General features: G+C 48.4%; 1 protein-coding gene across 1 annotated transcript in view; it reads left to right on the forward strand.

Annotated features, from left to right (window-relative positions):
- The first annotated feature begins 3044 nt into the window (after positions 1-3044).
- PARP1 (poly(ADP-ribose) polymerase 1) overlaps positions 3045-23207 on the forward strand; it is a 42174-nt gene continuing 22011 nt past the window's right edge. Inside the window, exons 1-7 of the mRNA XM_067729588.1 lie at positions 3045-3353; positions 7740-7905; positions 15667-15782; positions 17081-17295; positions 18883-18982; positions 20862-20978; positions 21604-21780. Of these exons, the coding sequence (XP_067585689.1) occupies positions 3234-3353; positions 7740-7905; positions 15667-15782; positions 17081-17295; positions 18883-18982; positions 20862-20978; positions 21604-21780 (1011 nt within the window). The 5' untranslated portion in view covers positions 3045-3233. The remainder of the gene's footprint in view (positions 3354-7739; positions 7906-15666; positions 15783-17080; positions 17296-18882; positions 18983-20861; positions 20979-21603; positions 21781-23207) is intronic.

Genomic DNA, 23207 nt, shown 5'->3' on the forward strand with positions numbered 1-23207 from the left:
CAGGCAAAATTGATAAAAACCCCTGCCCTGGTGGAGCTTACATTTTGGTGAAAGAGACAGACAATAAACATATACATGTGTATGAAATATGCTTAGGAGTAATAAGTGCAAAGAAGAACACAGCAGGGCAAGAAGTTGAAGATGGCGTGCAGATGAAGCATCTTAGCTGGGGTCATCACAGTGATGTGTGAGCAGAAGCTGAACGAAGAGAGGGAGTGAGCCCTGCACCCACCGGTAAAGACTGTTCCAGGAAACGTAAATGCAAATCTCCAAATCTCCAAGGTGGGAGTGAATTTGTGGCGTTTGAGGAACAGGCAGGAAGCCGGTGTGGCTGGGGCAGCTGGAGCCCCCAGGAGACGGAGGCCATGAAGTCAGGGTAGCAGACAGGGCTCAGATTCAGCCACAGGAAGAATTCTGGCTTTTATTCCAAGTGTGATGAGAAGGCTTTGGAAGGTTTTGAATGTCGAAGTAACACAGGTTGAGATCTAAAGTGACCTCACATGCTTTCATGGGGAGAAAAGACTGCGGGAAGGCCAGCAGGGAAGGGGACTGTCTCGGAACCACAAAAGATGATGGCGGTCCAGACAGTGGTGCTGTGTTGATGGGAAGGTGGTGAGAAACTATTGAGGTCATGGAAGTCAGGATTCAGTGACGGATTGGATGTGGAACAAAAGAGAAAAGGAGTCAAGTTGACTCCAAGGCGTTTGGCTTAAGCAACGTGGAGAACCATGGACCATTTCCTGAGGTGGAAAGTACTAGGGGAGGTTTTGGACATCACTGGATATATATATGACATCCAAACAGAAATATCGAGTAGGCAGTAGAATACACCTGGCTCTCCTCAGTGTTCTACGGCAGGAATTCTTTTCTTTCTTAATTGAAGTATAGTTGATTTACAATGTTGCATTATTTCTGCTGTACAGCAAAGTGATTCAGTTATACATATTATATATATATATATTCTTCTTCATATTCTTTTCCATTACGGTCTATTACAGGAAATTGAATATAGTTCCCTGTGGCATATAATAGGACCTTGTTGTTTATCCATTCTATATATAATAGTTTGCATCTGCTCGTCCCAAACTCCCAATCCAACCCTCCTCTTTGGCAACCACAAGTCTGTTCTCTATGTCTGTGAGTCTGTTTCTGTTTCGTAGACAAGGTCATCTGTGTCATAATTTAGATTCCACATACAAGTGATATCATATGGTATTTCTCTTTCTGACTTACTTCACTTAGTATGATAATCTCTGGGTCCATCTACGTGGCTGCAAATGGCATTGTTTCATTCATTTTTATAGCTGAGTAATATTCCATTGTGTGTGTGTGTGTGTGTATATATATATATAAAACACATTTTCTTTATCCATTCATCTGTTGATGGACATTTAGGTTGTTTCCATATCTTGACTATTGTAAATAGTGCTGCTACGAACATAGGGATGTATGTATCTTTTTGAATTATAGTTTTGTCTGGATATACGTAGGGCAGGAATTCTTAACCTTTGTGTGTGCACCCAGGACCCACTTGTCGATCCAATGAAGTCTGTGGACCTCAAATGCAATGGTAGCTTCTAGATACACTATCAGGCAAGTTATCTAAGTCACAAAACAGAAAGCCCCACAGACCAAATTAAGATGCTTGAATTGTGAGGCTTATTAAATCCATCTGAAACACCTGACTGAAACTTCCTGCAGCAGGAAACAACATGGGATGCATGCCATACCCAGGACAGGCTAGAGGTGAGGTGGACCACACCATCTAAACCTGGGGTCATGCAATGTTCATTTTCTGTCTCTCTTTCTCTCTGCTTCATCATCCAACCCCACTGATAGTGGGGTTATGAAGACCAGAGCTGAGGATGCTCGAGGCTACTCAACAGAGAGTATCTGGAGCCAACTCACAGTCACGTATCAGAAAGACACAGGGGCAACTATGCCTGGCCACAACCGTAGCTTGCCAATCAGCCGCTGAACAGACGTGGGTTTTATCTGCAATTCTTGGGCAGAGCGTAGGGGAGCCAGAATGGGACCATAGCGTTATCACCAGTGAGTGGCCATTAGGGAGGACATAGTTGTCAACCCAGACGTCGAATGATGATGCCTTTTGGTTTCTCTCCAAGCAAAATTCTTTTATTTGTTCCATCATATATTCCACTTAACTCTATTTATCTTCAACATATCTAACAGGTCACTACTTAAGCTTCTTGCCTATGTCCCACAACCTTCTTGCTTACTCAGCATCCATGTCTCAAAAGCTACTAGCTTTCTTCTCCTCTCTAACAAGTTTTGTTTCATTCATCCCATTTATTTTTCTTGTCCTCTATAAAACTGAAGAGTCTCAAAGACAGCACACTCTGTTACAGGGTTTTAAACGAATAAAATTAAATGCATAGAATTTTAAAAGAAACCAGTTATATAAAAACACAGTTCTACATTAAAAAACAAGATCTAGTAGCAGGTCTCTTAACTACCGCAATTTAAGTAGTGATGAGCTTAATACTGAGTTCTCTCCAACAATCGCAAAGTGATAGGAAAGCACCTGTGCTAACTATTGCTGACAAAGTCACAGGTATTGCTAAGACTCCCAGAATCTGTATCCATGCATTACAATTCATAATGAAGGCGATGCTAGATTTCAGTTAGTATTGGGTCCCAACGGTCTGCGGACTGCAGTTAGAACGTCCGCCGAGGGCCAGCCCAGGTTGACCTCTCTTTGGCAGATCAACCACATTCCCGAGCCAGCCCAGCGCCTTCCAGACCTGTCCGCCCTCAGGGGAGAGAGTATACACGTATTAAAAAGAGAAGAGGCTGGAATTAGTTGTGAGAGCACGTAAGCCTTCCTGGGGACAAATGGTTAAAGGTGTGGCGGCGCTTCGTCCTTCAAAGAGCTACAGGCGCCGGGTAAGCCCGGCCTAGGCCCGCAGCCAGGGTCGAGCTCCCGCAGCCTCAGGCGCCGGGGAAACACCACCCCACTGCCGGCAGGGGGCGCGCGTGCCGGCGGCCCCGCCACGTGAGCGCGGACGCCGGAGCGTGCCCGCCGCCAGGCATCAGTAATCTATCCAGAGCGGCGGGTGGCCTACGCGGCTTGCTCGGAGGTGGCGGCGGCTGCGTCTCTAGACGCTCGTGCGCCAGCGGGGAGCGGAACGGCGGGCGAGGCGTTGGTAGCAGCAGCGGGTCTCCAGGTAGCGGCGTCGGGCTCCCGGAGCTGCAGCAGCTCGAAGAGGAGGATGGCGGAGTCATCGGACAAGCTCTACCGGGTCGAGTACGCCAAGAGCGGGCGCGCCTCTTGCAAGAAATGCAGTGAGAGCATCCCCAAGGACTCGCTCCGGATGGCCATCATGGTGCAGGTACGGGCGGAGAGGCCGCTTTGTGCGAGGCTGGGGCTTCCGCGCGTCCGGGGAGGGTGGGGGGAGGGCTGGTCGGGAGCTGCAGGCCGGGCCGGCCCTTTCGAGCCCGCGCGGGGCCTGCGGGCGCAGCTGCTTCCTCTCGTCCCCTGTATGGCCCGCCGGGTGGACCCTTCTGGAAGGTTTTGCTGATCTTGCAGCAAAAGCCCGGGAAATACGGTCAGGAGCTGGTGGTGCCTTTTACTTTGTAAAAATAAGCAGCCGCTTCTGGCCTTATTTCTGGGTTTGTTTTATAGCCATTCGCCTTGGGAAGAAAACGTACGCGTGGCCTTTTGAAGCTAGTCTGGTTTTGACCTAACCTTATTCTGGAAGATTTTTGTCCTACATTGATGGTGGCGACTGGCAAGTGAGGGTTGTTTTTTTTTAATCTATTTTTGGCTATCATTTCAACACCCACTCTCATTTTTTTTAATTATGCAAAACTATGCAAGTTGGTGTCATTTCAGTGCGGTGCATTCACTTTTGGCTTAATTTATGGTTTAACATTTTCCTCAAACTTTCCAAGTTCACAGACACGTCCTCCTGATGCCTTTGCAGCTCTCTGGTTTGAGTAAGAGTGGCTCCTGGGGTTTCTCACCTGGGCTTCTTGACAGATTTGGGATTTCCCTCCGGTGGTCCCTGAGGCTTGCCCGATGGCGGGAGGGGTGTTGGAGTGAGGTAGTGTGTCTGGAGGTTCCTGCCTCCTTCAGCTCCTGTCTGCCTGCCTAATCAGGGTTCCCACCTGCCCTGTCTTCCCCACTCCCAACAGAAAGCCTTTATCCAAGCTTAGTGCTCATGGTCAAGGTACCTTGATTTTCCTTCCAGGCGGTGAGGCAGTATGTGTTTTATGAATGACGGGATGGTACTGCTGGATTTGCAGTAGTTACTGGCTGGAGGGGAGTGGGTACCATAGTGTACTTAGACTGTCTCATTTCATACTATGGCAGGGACTGAGGTGGTCATCTTGGAATCAGCCTCAGGGCCACCTAGCTCAGTACCTGGCACACAGTACTTACTCGTTCAGTCAACACTCGCTGAGCAGCTGCTAGGTTCCGGGCACTGTGTTAGGTACTAGGGGCACAAGGAGAGACTCCACGCCTGGGAGCTTCCAGTTTGGTTAAAGGGGTGATGACTGGTAAACATTGCTCTACAGGGGTGGGTGCCACCTGATGGAGCTGTTCCCTAGGCATGATGTGTCCAAGATGGGAGCTCACCACAGAAGTGGCAGGAAGTTGAGGATGCAGAAGTGGGCAAGGCCTACCATTTGAGGCGCTATATCTCCTGCAGAGCATCTTTTCACCCTAATGTTTGGGCCGCCGATCCTATGAAGTTGCTGTTAGTGCAGGGGCTCTTAACCTGGAGTCTGTGGGATGGCAGATAGAACTCAAGAGGTCCATGAGTTTCCGTGAGAAAAAACATGCATCTCTATTTTCACTAGACTTAAGTTACAATTCATTACTTCCTACAATTATGAATGTAACCTGCAAAGCAAAGGCGCATTAGCAGTACCTGTGATTTTTGTCATCAGTAGTAGTTACTGTTATTTTCACATCGCTTTACAGTTGTTGGGGATTTCTTAAAATAACCATTTACACTCATCGCTACAAGATCACAGTAGTTATTAAAGTGGGTACTATGTTTCGTTATTTAATACTTTAAAGCTTGTAGATTACTGTATCCCAGTAAACATTTTAAATGTCTTGATAATTATTTCAATATAATTGATTTCGTTTGTGAGCGTATGTATTTTATCGTGCATTTTAAAATGTTAGTCTGAGAAAGGGACATCCGTAGCCTTCACCGGACAGCCAAAGATGACCCTGTTCTATTGGGAAAGACAGAAAACCTCAGTCCAGCCAGTGTGTGGAGACAAGGACACTGGTGAGGAATGAAGAGGTGGGTTGGCTCTCTCTATCGGAGTCCAGGCGGTAAGAAAGTCTAACATTCTGGATCCTTCTTGATAGTGAAGGAAATTATTATTAAAATTAAGTGTGGTTTTCTCTAACTGTAACTGGGGGTGGGGTTTTAACTCAGAATGTAACATTGGTCTTGTAGGCTGAGCTGGTGAAGGCCAGAAAGAAAGAAGCCATTCTTGCCGCCCGCCCCCGCCCCACTTCCCTGGGATTTAAATACCTTCTTTTACATTTTGTATGGGAGGATTGTTCTCTGAGTATCAAATACCTGATACTTTAGCTGGCATGCTCTGGGGCAGCCTCGAGGGGATGAACTGGGCCTTCCTGCCTTTTGACTTGTTGGTGTTCTTGGAAGGACCTGCAGCAAACTGCGTGGTGACTTTCTTCGTGCTAGTGGTCATTCCGCTCTCTGCAGGGTAGTGGGCCGTGGTATGGCCTCCTTTCATGGCCCGTTTCTCTGGAAACAGACTTGAGTGGCTGGGTAAGGACCCTGGTACGTGGTAGGCGCTCATGTTTGCTGAGTATAGAGCGAAGGATCCGGCTGCTTCCGGAGCCAGTAGTCTTGTGCCCTTGGTCCAATTCCCTTCCGGCTGTATCATTCTCAGTCCTAAGTTCTAAAGTAAAGCCTTGCCTTGGTTAAGGGGTCTTTCGTCTTTTGGGGGAGGATGGGAGCCCTAACAGTCCCCCAAGCCTGTGCCGTGAGTACACCCTAGTGCAGGCCTCCTCTCTGGTGTCTGGCAGTGCGCCAGTGGTTGGGGGCATGGCACCCAGACCGAAGTTTAAGGGGTAAGTGTCAGGCCCCAGCAGAGCCAGGAAGAAATGCCACGGCCATGAGTTCCAGTTGGGGGCAAAGCCGCTGAGCCACATGCCCCCCTTTGCTCTTAGAGCAGGCTTAGACGGGGGTCCCAGGGCAGGAAGACCCAGGTCGAGGCCACCACAGACGTTGTAACAAGACGTCCAGATGCTTAACGAGGTGTCGGCTGCCTTGGTGAAAGTTTGAGAGCCAGGGCACAAGTCTACTCTCTGAAATGCCGTTTGTCGTCTGGTTGGGGGTGGGGAGGGCTGTCTCAGGTTTGGAGGGAGCGTCTTTTCCACGGCAGGAGTTCCCTCATCCCACCTTTCTTCCCCCTTCCTTCCAGACTTGGGGCATTCCGCAGACACTGTGTGCCCGCCGTGAGCTGGCGTTGCCAGTTGCTAGCAAGGCAGGCATCGTGCCTCTCTGGGAGCTTCTAACCCGACGCAGGACACAGATGTTGATCAAATAATAACCCAAATGGCTCTTGACTCTGGGGGGGCATGGGAAGGGGTGTCGTGGGACCTGAGGAAGTGCTGTTCGCCCCAGGTAGGGCTGGGGCACGTTCTGGGCCCAGGGAACAGCCGATGCTGCTTAAGCCCAAGCTGCTTGGTGCTGAAGAGTCCTTGTGCCCCAGCCTTATTAACCCTACACTTTATTTAATACCGTATATTAAATCCAGAGAGAGGCCGCTCACCTGGTAGGAGAGGGCCAGTTGGAGATCTTGTCACTGCTTTTTCAGAGTCCTTCCTCTGTCCGCACAACTCCATCCTGAAAGTTCTGCATGGTATTTATTTTTAATGCTGTTTTATGCCATCTGCTTGACATTTAGACTTATGTTCTATCAAAGCAGATGTTTGGGGCCCCTCTTGCTCCAGTCAGACCGTTTGTATATTTTTAAGTACCTCTTCCTGCCGAGCAGCGTAGTGGAAAGAACCGTGGTCACTGTTTCAAGTTGAGGCCGAGTCACTTGCTGCCTGTCTGACCCCCACCCCCATGCAACTGTGAAATAACGGTGCTGGTTCCCCAGAGACAACTGCAGGGTGTCCCCTGGTGGCTGGTGAGGGGCAGGAGGGACCTCCCAGCTGCTGGGGGTGAGGTGACACCGCCCCCCCGTCCCTCTCCCTCGTAGAAGTCCTTCATCCCACGCACATCTGCGTGGCTCGCTGCCGGCGTGACGCTTCTCTGACACGTTTGCTTGGCCTGGCGCCTGAGCTTGGACTTGTTCCGCATTGTTCTAAGTGCACAGAGCCCTTTGGGCCTGGCGGTGGCGTCTCTCCACGTGTGGGCGTGCGGGACGCAGGACTTGCGTCTCCTGTGCCCTCACCGAGCTCTGGGCTGAGCCTGTGACTGAAGCACGGCGGCGACTTTGGTAACAGTACGCTGAACTCTTAGCCAGAAAGGCGGTCAGTCCCGAGGGATGTCCTGGTCCCTGTCCCCAGGGCGGCTCGGCAGGCAGCTTTCATAGCTGAGGGGTGGGTGCTGATTGCCCATGTTGGCAGCTTTTCCTCTGCGGCGTCGGGGAGTGGAGAGGAGGCTGCCCTTGGTTTACAGGTAAGCGAACGGGGGGGCTAGGATGCCAGGTGCTGAGGGCCGGGCCTGAGGCTCACTGCGCTTTCTCCTCCTCTGGTTGCGCCCTTCTAGTCGCCCATGTTCGACGGAAAAGTCCCGCACTGGTACCACTTCTCCTGCTTCTGGAAGGTCGGCCACTCCATACGGCACCCTGACGTCGAGGTGGATGGGTTCTCCGAGCTCCGCTGGGATGACCAGCAGAAGGTCAAGAAGACGGCTGAGGCTGGAGGAGTGACGGGTGCGTGCACACCGGGGAGGTGCGGGGGTCGCCCCAACCCCTAAAGTTTCCTGGGTTGTGGGGGGAGGGGGAGCTTTTCTGTGGCAGCAAAGAAAAGGTCCTTCACTTACCCCTCTGTTATTTCAGCAGCGCCTCAGGGACCCAGTGTTCTGTTTGGTGCAGGATATTTCTCCAGATGCTTGAAATGTAGCCTTTACATTTGTTGCGGTTGTTACCTTCAGTAGACCTTGTTTTTAGAGTAGTTTTAGGTTCACAGCAAAATTAAGCAGAAAGTACAGAGAGTTCCCATGTACCCACAGAGGCATGACCTCCGCCACTATCAACATCCCCCAGCAGATGGTCCATTTGTTACAGTCACTGAACCTACACTGATACATCATCACCCAAAGTCCATAGTTTATATTAGTCATCACTCGTGGTGGTGTACATCTTACATGGGTTTGGGCAAATGTATAATGACATATATCAATCATTATAACGTCGTACAGAGTATTTCCACTCCCTTATAAAATTCCTCTGTGTTCCACCTGTTAATCCCTCCCTCTGCCAACCACTGACATTTTTCCTATCTCCATAGTTTCATCTTTTCTAGAATGTCACATAGTTAGAATCAAACAGTGTGCAACTTTTCAGATTGGCTTATTTCATTTAGTAATAATGCATTTAAGGTTCCTGCATATCTTTTCACGGCTCAATAACTTACTTCTTTTGGGCACTGAATAATATTCCATTGTTGGGAGGTACCACAGTTTATCCATTCACCTATTTAAGGACACCGTGGGTGCTTCCAAGTTTTAGCACTTATGAATAAAACTACTATAAACATCCATGTGCAGGGTTTTGGGTGGACCTAAGTTTTCAACTCACGTGGGTAAATACCAAGGCACACAATTGCTGGATTGTATGGTAAGAGTATGTTTAGACTGCAAGCTGTCTTCTAAAGTGGCCTAACCATTTACATTACCACCAGCAATGAATGAGAGTTCCTGTTCCTCCACGTTCTTACCAGCATTTTTTACCAATGTTTTGGATTTTGGCAATCTAAAATGTTCGTAGTGGTATCTCATTTTAATTTGCGGTTCCTTAGTACCATATGATGTTGAGCATCTTCTCACATGTCTGTCTGCCATCTGTATATGTTCTTTGGTAAAGGGTCTGTTCAGATATTCTCCCGATTTTAATCAGGTTCGTTTTATTGAGTTCCTCATATAGTTTGTAGAACAGTCCTTGATCAGATGTGTCTTTTGCAAGTATTTTCTCCCAGTCTGTGGCTTGTCTTTTTTATTCTCTTGGCACTGTCTTTCACAAAGTAGACATTTTTGATTTTAATAAAGGCCAGCTTCTCAAATTATTTCTTTCATGTACTAGGTCTGGTATTGTATCTAAAAAGTCATCACCATACCCAAGGTCATCTAGATTTTCTCCTGTGTTATCTTCTAGGAGTTTTATAGTTTTGTGTTCTATCAATACATTTAAGTCTGTGATCCATTTTTTTTTTCTCCCAAAGACTGGGTGTGGGAGTACTATTTAGACAAATCAGTGATACACAGTATTATTCTGAAAACAATGTTTGTTTGTTTTTAAATGAAAGCTTCTTTATTTGTGTTGGGTCTTCCTTTCTGTGCGAGGGCTTTCTCTAGTTGCAGCGAGCAGGGGCCACTCTTGATCGCGAGCAGGGGCCACTCTTGATCGCAGTGCGTGGGCCTCTCACTGTCATGGCCTCTCGTTGCGGAGCACAAGCTCCAGACGCGCAGGCTCAGTAGTTGTGGCTCACGGGCCTAAGTTGCTCCGCGGCATTTGGGATCTTCCCAGACCAGGGCTCGAACCCGCGTCCCCTGCATTGGCAGGCAGATTCTCAACCACTGCGCCACCAGGGAAGCCCCTGTGATCCATTTTGAGTTAATATTTGCGACAGGTTTAATCTGTCGTCTAGATTAAATTTTTTTGCATGCGGATGCCCAGTTGTCCCTGCACCACTTGATGAAAAGGCTGTTCTCCACTGTGTGGCCTTTGCTCCTCAAACATCAGTTGATTGTATCTGTGTGGGTGTACTCCTGGGCTGTATTCTGGCATGTTTATCAATTTGTGTATTTCACCAGTACCACACTCTCTTGATTATATAGCTTTATAGCAAGTCTGAAAGTCAGGCAGTGTCAGTCCCCTGACTTCGTTCCTCTTCAATATTGTATTGGCTGTTCTGGGTCCTCTGCCTCTCCATATAAGCCTTGGTCAGTTTGTCAGCATCCGCAGACTTGCTGAGATGCCTTTAAATTTTAAACAGTTTTTTTTTTGTCCCCTTTTGAAGATCTCCTGAGACTGAATTCTCATTTCTCTGCCTTGCTGTGAACTGACCCAGTTTAACCTGTTGTTGTGTGACTCCAGGCTGTTGATGAGAACAAAAAGTTAAATCGTCCCAGATCCTGTAATTCAGAAAGAACTATCATTAATGTTGCGGGTGTCTTATTAGAAAATTATTTTCTATTCAAATTTTTTTCTTTTTTTTTTTTTTTTTTTTTTTTTTGCGGTACGCGGGCCTCTCACTGCTGTGGCCTCTCCTGCTGCGGAGCACAGGCTCCAGACGCGCAGGCTCAGCGGCCATGGCTCACGGGCCCAGCCGCTCCGCGGCATGTGGGATCCTCCCGGACCGGGGCACGAACCCGTGTCCCCTGCATCGGCAGGCGGACTCTCAACCACTGCGCCACCAGGGAAGCCCTCTATTCAAATATTGATGCGTGTGTGTTTTCATTCCTGCAGAAGTGGAATTCTACCTTAGGTATTAACTTTTTTTAATGTTCAGTCACCTTTTCTTCTGATAAAGTATACATAACACAATATTTACCATCTTAACCATTTTTAAGTGTACGTTTCAGTGGTGTTAAGTGCATTCACATTGTTATGCAGTCATCACCACCATTCATCTCCAAAACTTTGCCATCTTCCCAAACTAATACTCCATACCCATTAAGCACTAATTCCTCATTTACCTCCCCCCAGTCTCTGACAACCACTCTTATTTCTGTCTCTATGAATTTGACTACTTCTAAGTACCTCATATGGGTGGAATCATACAGTATTTGTCCTTTTGTGTTTGGCTTATACTATATTTGTCTATTTGTGCCTGACTTATTTCACTCCGCCTAATGTCTTCAGGATTCATTCATGTGGCGTGTGTCAGAATTTCCTTCCTTTTTAAGGCTGAATAATATTGTTACATGGCTATACTAGATTTTGTTTATCCATTCATTCATTGATGGACATGTGCGTTGTTTCTGCCGATTGGTGATTGGTGAACATTGGTATACAGATATCTGTTCCAGACCCTGCTTTCCGTCCTCTTATGTATGTACCCAGAAGTGGAATTGCTGGATCCTATAGTTATTCTATATGCAATTTTTTGTGTAAACTGCAGTACTGTTTGCCACAGCAGCTGCGGGATTATACATCCCCACCAGCAATACATGGGGTTCTGATTTCTCCACATCCGTATCAACACTTTTATTTTCTGGATTTTGGCAGGAGGGGAGGGGAGGTTGGTTTTTCAGGATTTTTTCTTTTTAGTAATACTCTTCCTAATGATTTGAAGTGGTATTTCATGGTGATCTTGATTTGTACTTCCCCATACCTACCTATTGCATTATACAGCTTAATATTTACTCTTCATGTTAAGTTACAGATTTCCGTCGTTATTGTTAAAGGTACGTAGTACTCACTTCTTGAGGTCTTGCTCAGTTTTGCTCATCATTCACGTATTTGACGTATATTAATTTCATTGAATCCTTGCCCCAGCCCTTTACCAGTTTTTCCAGTTGAGGAGCTGAGACACCTAGAGGTTAGGTAAGTGGCCCAAGGTCATGCTGGTGGTAAATGTTCGAGCTGAGATTCAAGTCTAGACTCTCTTGCTTTTGAAACTAGACTTTAAACCATTTGGCTCTATTACACATAGAGCTGCCGCAGATTTCTGGTATATCCTGGGCACCTGTCCAGTTTTTTCTTTAATTCCAAGGGGGGGGAAATACTGCTGAAAGAGAAAGTATTTGAAGGCCTTCTGTGTGTGTGCCAGCTTGCCTTTCAGAAAGGTTGTATCAGTTCCACTTGTACCAACAGTATGAGATGTACCCATTTCTCCACTTCCACACCATCCCTAAGTATTTTCATTCCTTTTCATTTTGCTCCTAGTGACATGGAACATTTTGTCATGTGTTGATCAGTCATTTGTGTTACTTTAATAGTTGTGTGTGTCTTTTCCTCATTTTTCTCTTGGGGTATTTTTCTTTTCCTTAGTGAAGTACAAAAGATACTAATTCTTGGTCTCATGTTTTGCAAATATTTTTCCTGGTTTGACATTTTTCTTTTAGATAGGTTATTTTCTGTTTCATCATATTGAAGCTTCATCTTTGACTAAATGTTCTTGTCATATCTGTTTTCTCACTTGAAGTACCTGGTTTTTTTTTGTTTTTTTGTTTTTTTTGCGGTACGCGGGCCTCTCACTGTTGTGGCCTCTCCCGTTGCGGAGCACAGGCTCCGGACACGCAGGCTCAGCGGCCATGGCTCATGGGCCCAGCCACTCCGCGGCATGTGGGATCTTCCTGGACCGGGGCACGAACCCGCGTCCCCTGCATTGGCAGGCGGACTCTCAACCACTGCGCCACCAGGGAAGCCCAGAAGTACCTGTTTTGGGTATTTTGAATAAAGTATCTGTTTTTGGTATTTTGAAATCTTTCATCCGGAATTTTAAAAATAACGTACATACAGTTACATGCACAAATTTACGTGTACAGTTCAGTGAGTTTTGACAAATGCATACACACATCTAATATTCACCCCATCAAATTTCTGTACCCGCCACCCCCAGAAAGGTCCCTTATGCCCTTTCCGAGTCATCTTCCGCCTCAGCAAGGTAACCACTGTTCTGATTTCTATCCCTTTGGATTAATTTTGTGTGATTTAGAGTTTCAGGGAGAAAGGAATAGTATCTTTTTCTCTCGTAAGGTGCTTTCGCTCAGCATAATGTCTGTGAGACTTATCCAGGTTGTCTCATGTGTCGTCAGTTCTTTTATTACTGAGGAGTAGTCTCTTGAGTATATCACACTTGGTTTATCCATTCTCCAGTTGGTAACTTTTAAGTTGTTGACAGATTGGGACCATTACAAATACAGCTGCTACGAACACTTGTGTACAAGCTCTGTACGTACATGTGCTCTCGTTTCTCTTGGGTATATAGCTGGGAATGGAGTGGTAGATCATACATTAGATGTACGTTCAGCTTTCTAAAGAAGGTGCCAAACTGGTTTCCAAAGCGGTTGGACCATTTTACATTGCCACCAGCACTGTTTGAGAGTTCCTCCACATCCTTGTCAGCACTTGGTATGGTCACTCTTTTTGATATTAGCCATTACAATAAGTGTGTAGTGATATCACGGTTTTAATTTGCATGTCTTTATTATTGAGTTGTAAGAGTTCTTAGAATATTCTAGGTGCGTGTCCTCTATTAGATATAAATAATGCAAATACCTTCTCCCATTCAGAGGTTTGTCTTTTCGTTTATTTACTGACTTTAAAAAATTTATTTATTGTATTTATTTATTTTTGGCTGCATTGGGTCTTTGTTGCTGCACGGGCTTTCTGTAGTTGCGGCCAGCGGGGGCTACTCTTCATTGCGGTGCACAGGCTTCTCATTGCAGTGGCTTCTCTTGTTGCGTAGCCCGGGCTCTGGGCGCGCAGGCTTCAGTAGTTGAGGCTCTTGGGCTCTATAGCGCAGGCTCAGTAGTTGTGGCGCATGGGCTTAGTTGCTCTGCGGCATGTGGGATCTTCGCAGACCAGGGCTCGAACCCGTGTCCCCTGCATTGGCAGGCGGATTCTTAACCACTACGCCACCAGGAAAGCCCTACTGACATTTTTTGAAGAGACTAGTTTTTCGTTTTGATGAAGTCCAATTTGTTGTTTTTTTGTGTTTTTTTTTCTCCTTTTTGGGGTAGTAATTTCTGTCTCCTAAGAAATCTTTGCTTACTGTTTAAGGTCATTGAAGGATATGCTCCAGAACTTCTGGGAGTTTTGTAGCTTTAGCTCATCTTAAATTATTTAATTTTATTTATCTTAAATTAACTTTTGTGTTAGGCGTGAGGCACACGTTTTTTGTTTTTTTTTTCCCCCATGTGGCTATTATTTTGTTCCAGCACCATTTGTTGAAAAGACTTTGGCTTCCTTATCAAAATCAGCTGATGATAGGTCTGTATATGGTCTCGATATTTGGTTCCACTGATTTATGCTACTCCACTGTCTTAATGATTGTAACCTTAGAGTAAGTCATGAAGTCTTGTAGTGTAATTCCTCTAAATTTGTTCTTTTTCAGTAGTATTTTGACCTTTCTAGGTCCTTTGTCATCTCCTTACAAATTTTGTGGTAAACTTGTCAATTTCTCCCTCGAAAAGCTTGCTAGGATTCTGACTGGCATTGCATCAGATCTGTAGATCAAACTGGGGATTATTGACATCATAGTAAATTGAGTCTTTCGGTCCATAAACATGATATTCATTTCTTCTTTAATTTCAGCAAAATCTTGTAGATTCAGTGTAGAGAGAGATCTTGTATGTCTTATTAAATTTATCTCTAAGTATTCTGTGTATTTTAATGCTGTTTAAATAGTAGTGTGCTTTAATTTCTTTTTCCAGTATGTTTATTGCTAATATATAGAAATGTTTTATATTGACCTTGTGCTCTGCAACTTTGCTAAATTCACTTAATAGTACTAGTAGCTTTTTTGTAGATTCTTAAGACTAATCCCAGTTACAATCATGTCATCTACAAATAGAGATGGCTTTACTTGTTCTTTTCTACACTTACACATTTTGTTTCTTTTTCTTGCCTACTGCACATATTAGAGCCTCCAGTACAGTGTTGTCTGTGGTAAGAGAAGACAGCCTTGCTTTATTCCTGATTTTAGGAGAGAAACATTCAGTCTTGGAGTTTATTTTTATATAAGAAAAGAATCTAGTTTTTGTCCCAAATGGTTGGCCATTTTTCCCCAAGATTCTTTATTGAATGATTCAATCTTTCCCCGCTAATTAGGAATGCCACCGTACCACATATTTAATTTTCTTTTTCTCTTGATTATGGAGGTTTTTTTGTTTTTTTTGTTGTTTGTCAGCTCTCTTGTTTTTGTTTTTTTATTGAAGTATAGTTGATGTACAATAGTATATAAATTACAGGGGTACAATAGAGTGACTCGTGTAATATATTACATTTATATTTATAAAATATTGGTTATATTCCCCGTGTTGTACAATATATCCTTGTAGCTCCACATGTTTAATTATTACATATACTTTTATCTGTTCCTATATCAAGATACTCCTTTTAACTCAACACTCAACTCTGATAAGTGAAGGTGTAATGGAAATTAGAAGGCAGTGTTGGAATTTAGTATGTTACAGGGTTTTCATAGTAAGCACTTACGTTCTTTCCAAAGTGAAGAAGGGGGCTACAGAGGAAATGGAGAGAGGGGGACAGCGAGACCACCACCAGCTAACACTGCTGTTTCCAGGAGGCTGTCTGAGAAATTTTTTTATTTTATTGCCAGAAAAGAAGCTCTGTTAACCAACCACAATGGTAAGAAACAAGTGTAGATGAGATGGACCAGCTGTGGTCACCCAGAACACAAGGTGTCCTGGTAGAGGAATCCCAAGAGGTAGAGGAGGAAGACAGGGGCTCCTTGGAGCTGCGCGGAGGCTGCTAAAATGAGCGTGGCTGTGTTTCATACTTCAGGCAAAGGCCAAGATGGAGTTGGCAGCAAGACGGAGAAGACACTGGGCGAGTTTGCGGCAGAGTACGCCAAGTCCAACAGAAGCACATGCAAGGGCTGCATGGAGAAGATAGAAAAGGTGAGTGAGAGCTTTGGACTTCACCTGTCTGACTTTCTGGATTTCTTGCATTGGATGTCATCGGATATCTCAAAAGAAAAGAAAAAATAGGGGCTTTAGGTGCTGGGTCAACACCAGTGGTTAAAAATAAAGTGAAGATCTTAGTAGAGACAGGAGATGACAGTGACTTTTCTTCCAGGCAGGTCTGGCCCTGATTATTCATGGTCCAGCCCATGTACGTCGCTGCACCTGCTTTTAGGAGACCTGGCAGAGTTTGAAAAACATTTACACAAGGGCTCTCTCCTGGGCTGTGCAGTGGCTGGGGGAAAGCTGTATTTTATGGTAGGATTAAGTTTAAGGAGTGTGTTTCTTCCCTGGTATGAGCCTCCAGGTTTCTTCCTCTTAATCAGGAACTTCATTAACCACCCTTCCCCACCAGCTCTGGTCCCTGAAGAATGACAGCTTGTCTGGCAGAATGACGGCTACCTGAGTAGCAGGGACACAGGTGGAGGGGTCGGCCTGTGCCCTTTCGCCTTATCACCCAAGATGCTCTGATCTTAGGTAAACATGCTGGTTGATTAATTCAAGGCATCCATTAAAGGTTTCTACCTCCTTGGTATTATACAGGAAATTGAGGTGAGTCAGTGGGTGTTTAGAAAGGAAAACCATGAAATTGCTAGATCTTTTCCAGCTACCTTCAACCACAAGAATTTGAGGCAAAAGTTAAGGGAATGCCCGAGGCTGTGTGCTGCTGAGTGTTGCTTGGCCTGAAGTGGAGTAGTGTCCGGTGCTCCTTGTTACAAGGTTTCCAATCTGGGCTCAGGAATGTCAGGCCTGGGAATTGTAAACCTGGGGAGGATGGCAGGGCTAGATTCTAGCATAAGATAGTTTATTACTGCATCTTAGGGGGTCTTCATATGTGTAAAGAGACTGAAGAGTCTGGGTGGGGAGATTGCAGAAAGTCCCTGCTAGAATTGGGGCCTGCACTGGCTCCTTCTGAGCCTGCGATATAGCAGCCCAGGTGTTGTTCTTATGTCTGCACCAGGTCAGCAGAACATCCTCAGGGTAATGCTGTTACTTCCTCACTTGCCCAGGCAGCTAGGTAGGTGGGTAGCTGGTTGGTAGCTGGTTGGACTTAACCCCTTCTTAGATGGGGTGCTGAGGCTTGAGGGAAACACAATCCTTGGTGGCATAAAAGAGCCAAAACCTCCCAGCAGCCCGCCCATTGCCTTCGGTGTGGACCTGGTCGCCCCTGGCCCCCTGATGTTTGACCATCCTTCCTTGTCTGTCTTTGGTAACACATGTGGATTCTCCTACAGGGCCAGGTGCGCCTGTCCAAGAAGATGCTGGACCCCGAGAAGCCCCAGCTAGGCATGATCGACCGCTGGTACCACCCGAACTGCTTTGTTGAGAACAGAGAGGAGCTGGGCTTCCGGCCTGAGTACAGCGCGAGCCAGCTCAAGGGCTTCAGCCTCCTCGCCGCAGAGGACAAGGAAGCCCTGAAGAGGCAGCTCCCGGCCATCAAGAGTGAAGGGTGGGTGCCGGGGCCGGCAGGGTGGAGGCTTCACACAGGCCCAGAGTCCATATCACTCCTGTGTTCCCCTTGCTGCCCGTCAGAAAGCTGGGGGTGCAGGCGCTGTGAGGCAGCAGAGCTCCGCCCCTTCCCCAGCTGAGGCAGTGGGGGACAGAGCAGGGAAGGCCTGGGGAAGCTGCAGTGCGTGTTCCTGCCGCTGCTGGTGGTCTGTTCCCTGTCCCGCATCTGACCTCCGTGGACAGGCAGAGAGCAAATCCCACTTCCCCCTGCTCCGTCTGAGCGTTCCCCTGGCTGGAGTCCACCACCGCCACCTTTCCTCTGACCCCTGCGTGACCAACTTTCACGTCCCCCTGATGTCCTCGTGTGTGGATGTGTCCCTGTGTGTCTGGGTCTCTCTTGAGAACGGCGCTGGGAGAATCTTGACTCTTTTTAAGTAGCGGGGGTGGGCGGTCGATAAGTTATCTGGTTGAGTTCAGAATGGCTTTCATACGGTGCTAACATTTAGGTCTGTGTTGATCCTGTGGTACTTCTTTCCTGTGTTCCCTCTGCCAGTCCCTTGGCCCCAGTCTAGTTCTTGGTGACGAGCCCACCGAGGGGGGCGTGGCAGGGCGGTGGTGTACACTGTGCTCCTTGGACAGTGTAGGGTCGGGGTGACCCCACCTCCCCATCTTCAAGCGGCCTTCACGCAGTATTTCAGTTCAAAACGCACAAGTTTATTGCACCGCACACGTGGCTCTGGAATGGGAAAGAAAACTGGAAAGTCGGACCCACAGATTTAAAAAGCCTCAGGGTACTTTGATGTGGGGTGTAGGTGTAGGAGTGAACAAGCTCACATTGATGCTGTAACAACCAGCATTGGTTGAGCACTTGTGGCGTGCCATGCTAAGCCTTTTACAGAGGATATTTCATTTAACCGTCACCACGATCCTACAGAGTAGACGGTATTCTTTCCCTTGTTTTTACGGATGAGGGAAAATGCAAGGGTTTGATCTCAGGCCTGTGTGATGGCTGAAAGTGAGTATTAACCTCCGTGGCTGACCTGCCCTGATTCTAGGGCCTACCGATGACCCTCTGTGCCCCCTCTTAGGTCAGGAGTGATGCCGCTGGACTTGGTCGGCAGCGTTTGCTGAGGCAGACTGGTGGGCAGCGCCTAGACCACCGCTTCTTGTTGGGCTGGAAGTGGCAGCACAGCCTCCCCGGTCTGAGAACAGCCTCTTGGCCTCAGGAGCAGCCCTGTGTCTTAGATTGAAAGGCTCAGCGCCTGGCACTGATGCAGTCCCCGCCCTCGGCTACGGTCTTACCTCTGGCGTAGTCCCTGCCAGAACCTTCCAGGCCATCTCTCTCATCTGTGCTGCGCCGGGTTGTTCCGAGGCCCTGGAGGGACCGCGGGCCCCTCCTGGCAGCTGTGCTTCCTGCAGTGGATGACGTCAGCCCCAGACACTGCCTGAGCAGAGGGCGAGCTTCTCAGCGGGCAGGGCCCGGCTGAGCCGCATGAGAATGGCCTTAGGATGGTGTGTCGCCAGAGCTGTTGGCTTTCAGGGCTTTAATGGCTCTGGTTCTTTCCCTTACATCCTTTGTCTCTTTCAGAAAGCGAAAAGGCGATGAGGTGGATGGAATGGAGGAAGTGGCCAAGAAGAAATCTAGAAAAGAAAAAGACAAGGAGAGTAAGCTTGAAAAGGCCCTCAAGGTGAGTCCCGAGCTGGACGTCTCCTCTCGCCATTCAGTCTCAACTCTGTTCCTCATTCTGGGAAGAAAGTTCAAGGAGGTGCGTGTGTCCTGCTTAATGAGAGCTGTAAAAATTCCCAACTTGATAGCTGTTGTTAAATAGCCTGGCTTTTCCCCCAGGTTTGCTTCCCTCCTCCCAAAGCAGTAGTTCTTTTAGAAGTTCTTTTAGTTCTAATAGAGCACCCACAGTGGGCTCTAGGCGCCAGAGCAGCAGGAGCTGGGCTCAGCAGGAGCTGAGCTGTTGCTTCCCGCTCGGCAGCCTCACGCTGGGACGGGCACGTCGTGCTTCAGCCACACTGTGCATCACTGTGCCTCCCGGACCTGTAGCACGTTGGAAACTGCGTATTAAATTCAAGGATGCCACAGGTTCTTGGCACAGGCAATGGCTGGAAGAGATGAAGTTCCATGTTTTTTAATGAAAATCTCTTGTTAAAAAAAATAATAATAAAAGGCATGTATTAAGAGGAGCAAACTGCCCGTTAGGTCAGCGGTCACTGACCAGAGAAATTCATCACCGTGTTGGTTACGTGTGTGTCGAAACGAAGTAAAAATTGTTAACCAGAAAAAGGTGAGTGTTGGGGAAACTAGGGGAGAGCAGTCAGTCGCTTCTTGGGGACGTGATTTCCATGAGCCCTCTGCTGCACTCTTCCGTGACTATTCCGGTTTTTGCTGGTGGTGTAAAAAATTAGAAGCAAGTTCTGGTGTGGTTCCAGCTGCTTGATAAGAATCACAGATTCGGTGTTGTTGTCCTTCAATGAAAACTGTGTCAGTTTGGTGCCAACCCCAGCTGCAGTGGAGCTGGGGTGCTCTTCTGCATTTGCCCTTCATGCCCATCTTTCCCGTCTCCAGTGTTGTCAGAGGTAAAACGAAAATCAGAAGCTGGGAACACTGCGCATGGTCCCCACCCTGGCACACCCATTTATGCTGGCCTCCCGTCCTTGGTCTCGCAGATGACAAAGTTCTGCTTCTCTGATCTAACCTTATACCCTTAGACTTTTGCCTCGTGCTCCCTCATCTCCGTCACCAGTGGCCCAGCACGTGGCGCTGCAGGCAAGGATGTTATCTAGAGAGGCCCTTACAGAGGCTGGGAAAGGGCGCGCGCGCGCGTGTGTGTGCGTGTGCGTGACAAGCGAGTTAAACAACTCCTCGCTCGGTGCAGAGAGGGCCGGCATTTTCCTGTTTTGCAGAGGTGGTGGGGTCTGAGGCTGAGACGTGAGTAACTCGCCCACCACTCTCAAACGGGAGGACGCTCTTCCCTGCCCTGCCTCTGACGTCGGGAGACTACTGCCTTGCTGGCCAAGGTGGTCGTGAGAGTGCGTGCGATGGCGTGAAAAGTGTCCCACGCAGAGTAGGCGCTGCATGAGTATTACCACCGAGGTTTAAAGTTCTATCTTCAGAAGAGCTTAAGTCTGTTCCTCCGTGCCACTGAGTATTGAGGAGGTGGGAGGTGTTTGGGGATCGCCCCTGCTGCTTGCTTTCACGTTGTTGAGGAGCCGCCCCTTCCTCCCTTAGGGGCCGGGTGTTGGGGCAGATGAACCTGGTGCTTCGGGTGTGTTCCTGTGTGTCCTGGGACTTGTCCCTGAGGGGCTGGTTCCGGGGACCCCGGCGCCTGGGCCGCAGCCTCCCCACCTGCCTTGGCCCTCCCTGAGCGCCCGCGCCCCAGGCGGACACCGCGGCCGCGAGCTGGGAGCACAGTCCTGGGGCTGCGGCAGCCCCGGGGCAGCTCAGCTGAGCGCGGGGCTGTGACTAGAGGCAGAAGCAAGCCAGGGTGGAGTCTTCCTCCAGTTGGGTTTCTTTCTTTGAGAGGAGCTGGTCGCTCAGCTGCTGGCTCTCGTGCACAGGCCCAGAACAACCTGATCTGGAACATCAAGGACGAGCTAAAGAAAGCATGTTCGACGAATGACCTGAAAGAGCTGCTCATATTCAACAAGCAACAAGTGCCCTCCGGGGAGTCTGCGGTGAGCTGCCTTTGTGTTACGGGCGCCGCGAGCCGAGCGGCCAGGCCATGCGCGGTGCACGGTGACTGCCCCGGTGGAGTGTGGGAGGCCCTCCGGGTGAACACCTGCTGGTATTAATTGGGAGTGAAATTCCATAGTCTGTGTTGCATGGTCATCGCCATCGAGGTCGCCGCTTGCGGGGGCAGGAAGGGGCAGGCGCTCAAGGACCGAGGTGGGCTGCACATCTGCCTCGTGTGTTCACACCACAAACTTTGGCCCGAGGAGCCCTCTCTGCTGCCTTCTTCTCACAGACTCCCCGAGGGCTGCGAGGGCTGTCTCCCCTGCAGGCCCTGCCCTGCCGTCCCTCTGGTGCAGAAACAGTGGATGTTCTGGGTTCTGCCTTTATTTCTAAGTCACTGAGGGAAAGGGGAGCTGCAGGAACCCCTCATGCGTGGAAGTAAGGTCTCATAAAGCACAAAAATGCAAGCTCCAACTGTAAACCACCTTCTCGGGGAATGTTAGGAACCTCAGGGCAGTCCCTCCCTTCTTTTTTAGCGAGTGGAGTCCGTGCAGATTCTTGGTAAATGTCCTCTCCTGTAGCTGCTTCTTTCCTCCTTGACTTGCTTCTCTTCTTCACTGGCTTCAGATCTTGGACCGAGTGGCCGATGGCATGGTGTTCGGTGCCCTCCTTCCCTGCGAGGAATGCTCAGGCCAGCTGGTCTTCAAGAGCGATGCCTATTACTGTACCGGGGATGTCACTGCCTGGACCAAGTGTATGGTCAAGACACAGACGCCCAACCGGAAGGAGTGGGTGACCCCAAAGGTAAGTGGGGGTGTGGATCCTGGGATATATTTGCAGAAAAACCTGGTCCCATCTTCTGGGCTTGTCCACACTCCAGGTCACCACAACTGCAGAGCAGTTTCTCAGACCTCTTTACATCGGGGCCATCCTCATAATCGGATTAGAGAACTATGCCCTTGGTTCTGTACATCGGCACACTACACAGATGTAGTACCAAAGCACTTCCAGCTGGAGCACAGGTTTGTCCAACTGGTGTAAAATCTTCCAGCTTGCAAAGACTGTGAGTGTTATTTCTGTTTATCAAGTGCCTACCCTCTGCCAGGCACTGTCCTGGGCACAAGGGACGTGGTGGTGAACAAATGGTAATTCCTGCCTCTGTGATGGGAGAGTGTTTCTCAGAGCAAGACATTTCCTTGCCTTGGTGCTAGACGGGGAGTTGTGTCCAGAGTTCAAGTCTCCTGTTGATCTCTCTCTCTCTCCCTTGAATTCTCAGAATGTAAAACTCCTCAGTTGGGGGACCTTGTTTGGAGCCACGCTGTTGGGGGAGCCAGCAGTGTCTTGGGGGGCTGGCTGCTGGGTGGACTCCGCCGTGCCCTCAGACTCGTGCGAGCTGGCGCCCCACCACCTGGGGCTGTCGTGGGCTCCCCGGGCTTGGGATTTGATGTCCGTCAAGTTCCCTCACCGCCCGTGCCTCCTCCCCAGTGGCACATAGTAAGCGCTCCAGAAGTGTTGCCTGTGGGCCCTGGGGGCTCTAGCACCTCGGCATCCAGAGCTGAGCCCCGCTTCCCCGCTTGCCTCTTCCACTCGTTCTTTTCCTGCCTTCTCTGTCCACTGCCATCATTACTGTGTACGTATCTCTGTACTTGCGCTTGCTCGGTTGCTCTACAACAAGTCTGACCTTGTCCTTTCCCCACCCTTAAAACCTCACAGTGATTCCCCATTTCTTCTAGAAATATTTTCCCAGTGTTTCTGAGAATGCCATTGTTACAGGCCCGTTTGTGGTGTTTGTATCCCTTTTAATATCGTAGGTTAGGAAAAAAGATCGTGATGTGAACTATTTAGGATTTTATGTGTCAGTTGCACTGCATCTGTGTATATTTTTAAAGGGTTATTTTAAAACAGTACCTACAGGTGCAAGACATTTTGTCTGGTGGACAGTGCTTGCTGCTCATGCAAATTCATGGATTTACAGACTGTGGGTAGGGAGTGTGCTGCCCCCAGGGGCTTGGATCACAGAATCACAGACATCTCCTTAGCTTGAACTCCCCTCCCCCAAAGCCCTCCATGATCTGGCTCCAGCTACCTTCTGCAGCCCGTCTTTCTGCCACCTTTTTTCTCCTCACATTACACTCACACCACCCCTACACGCACACACACTCTCTCTCTCTCTCCCCCTCCCTCCCTCCCTCCCTCCCTCCCTCCCTCCCTCTCGCCCTCTCTCCCTCTCT

This window comes from Pseudorca crassidens, chromosome 2, assembly GCF_039906515.1.
Source record: "Pseudorca crassidens isolate mPseCra1 chromosome 2, mPseCra1.hap1, whole genome shotgun sequence".
In the NCBI taxonomy this organism is placed as follows: domain Eukaryota; kingdom Metazoa; phylum Chordata; class Mammalia; order Artiodactyla; family Delphinidae; genus Pseudorca; species Pseudorca crassidens.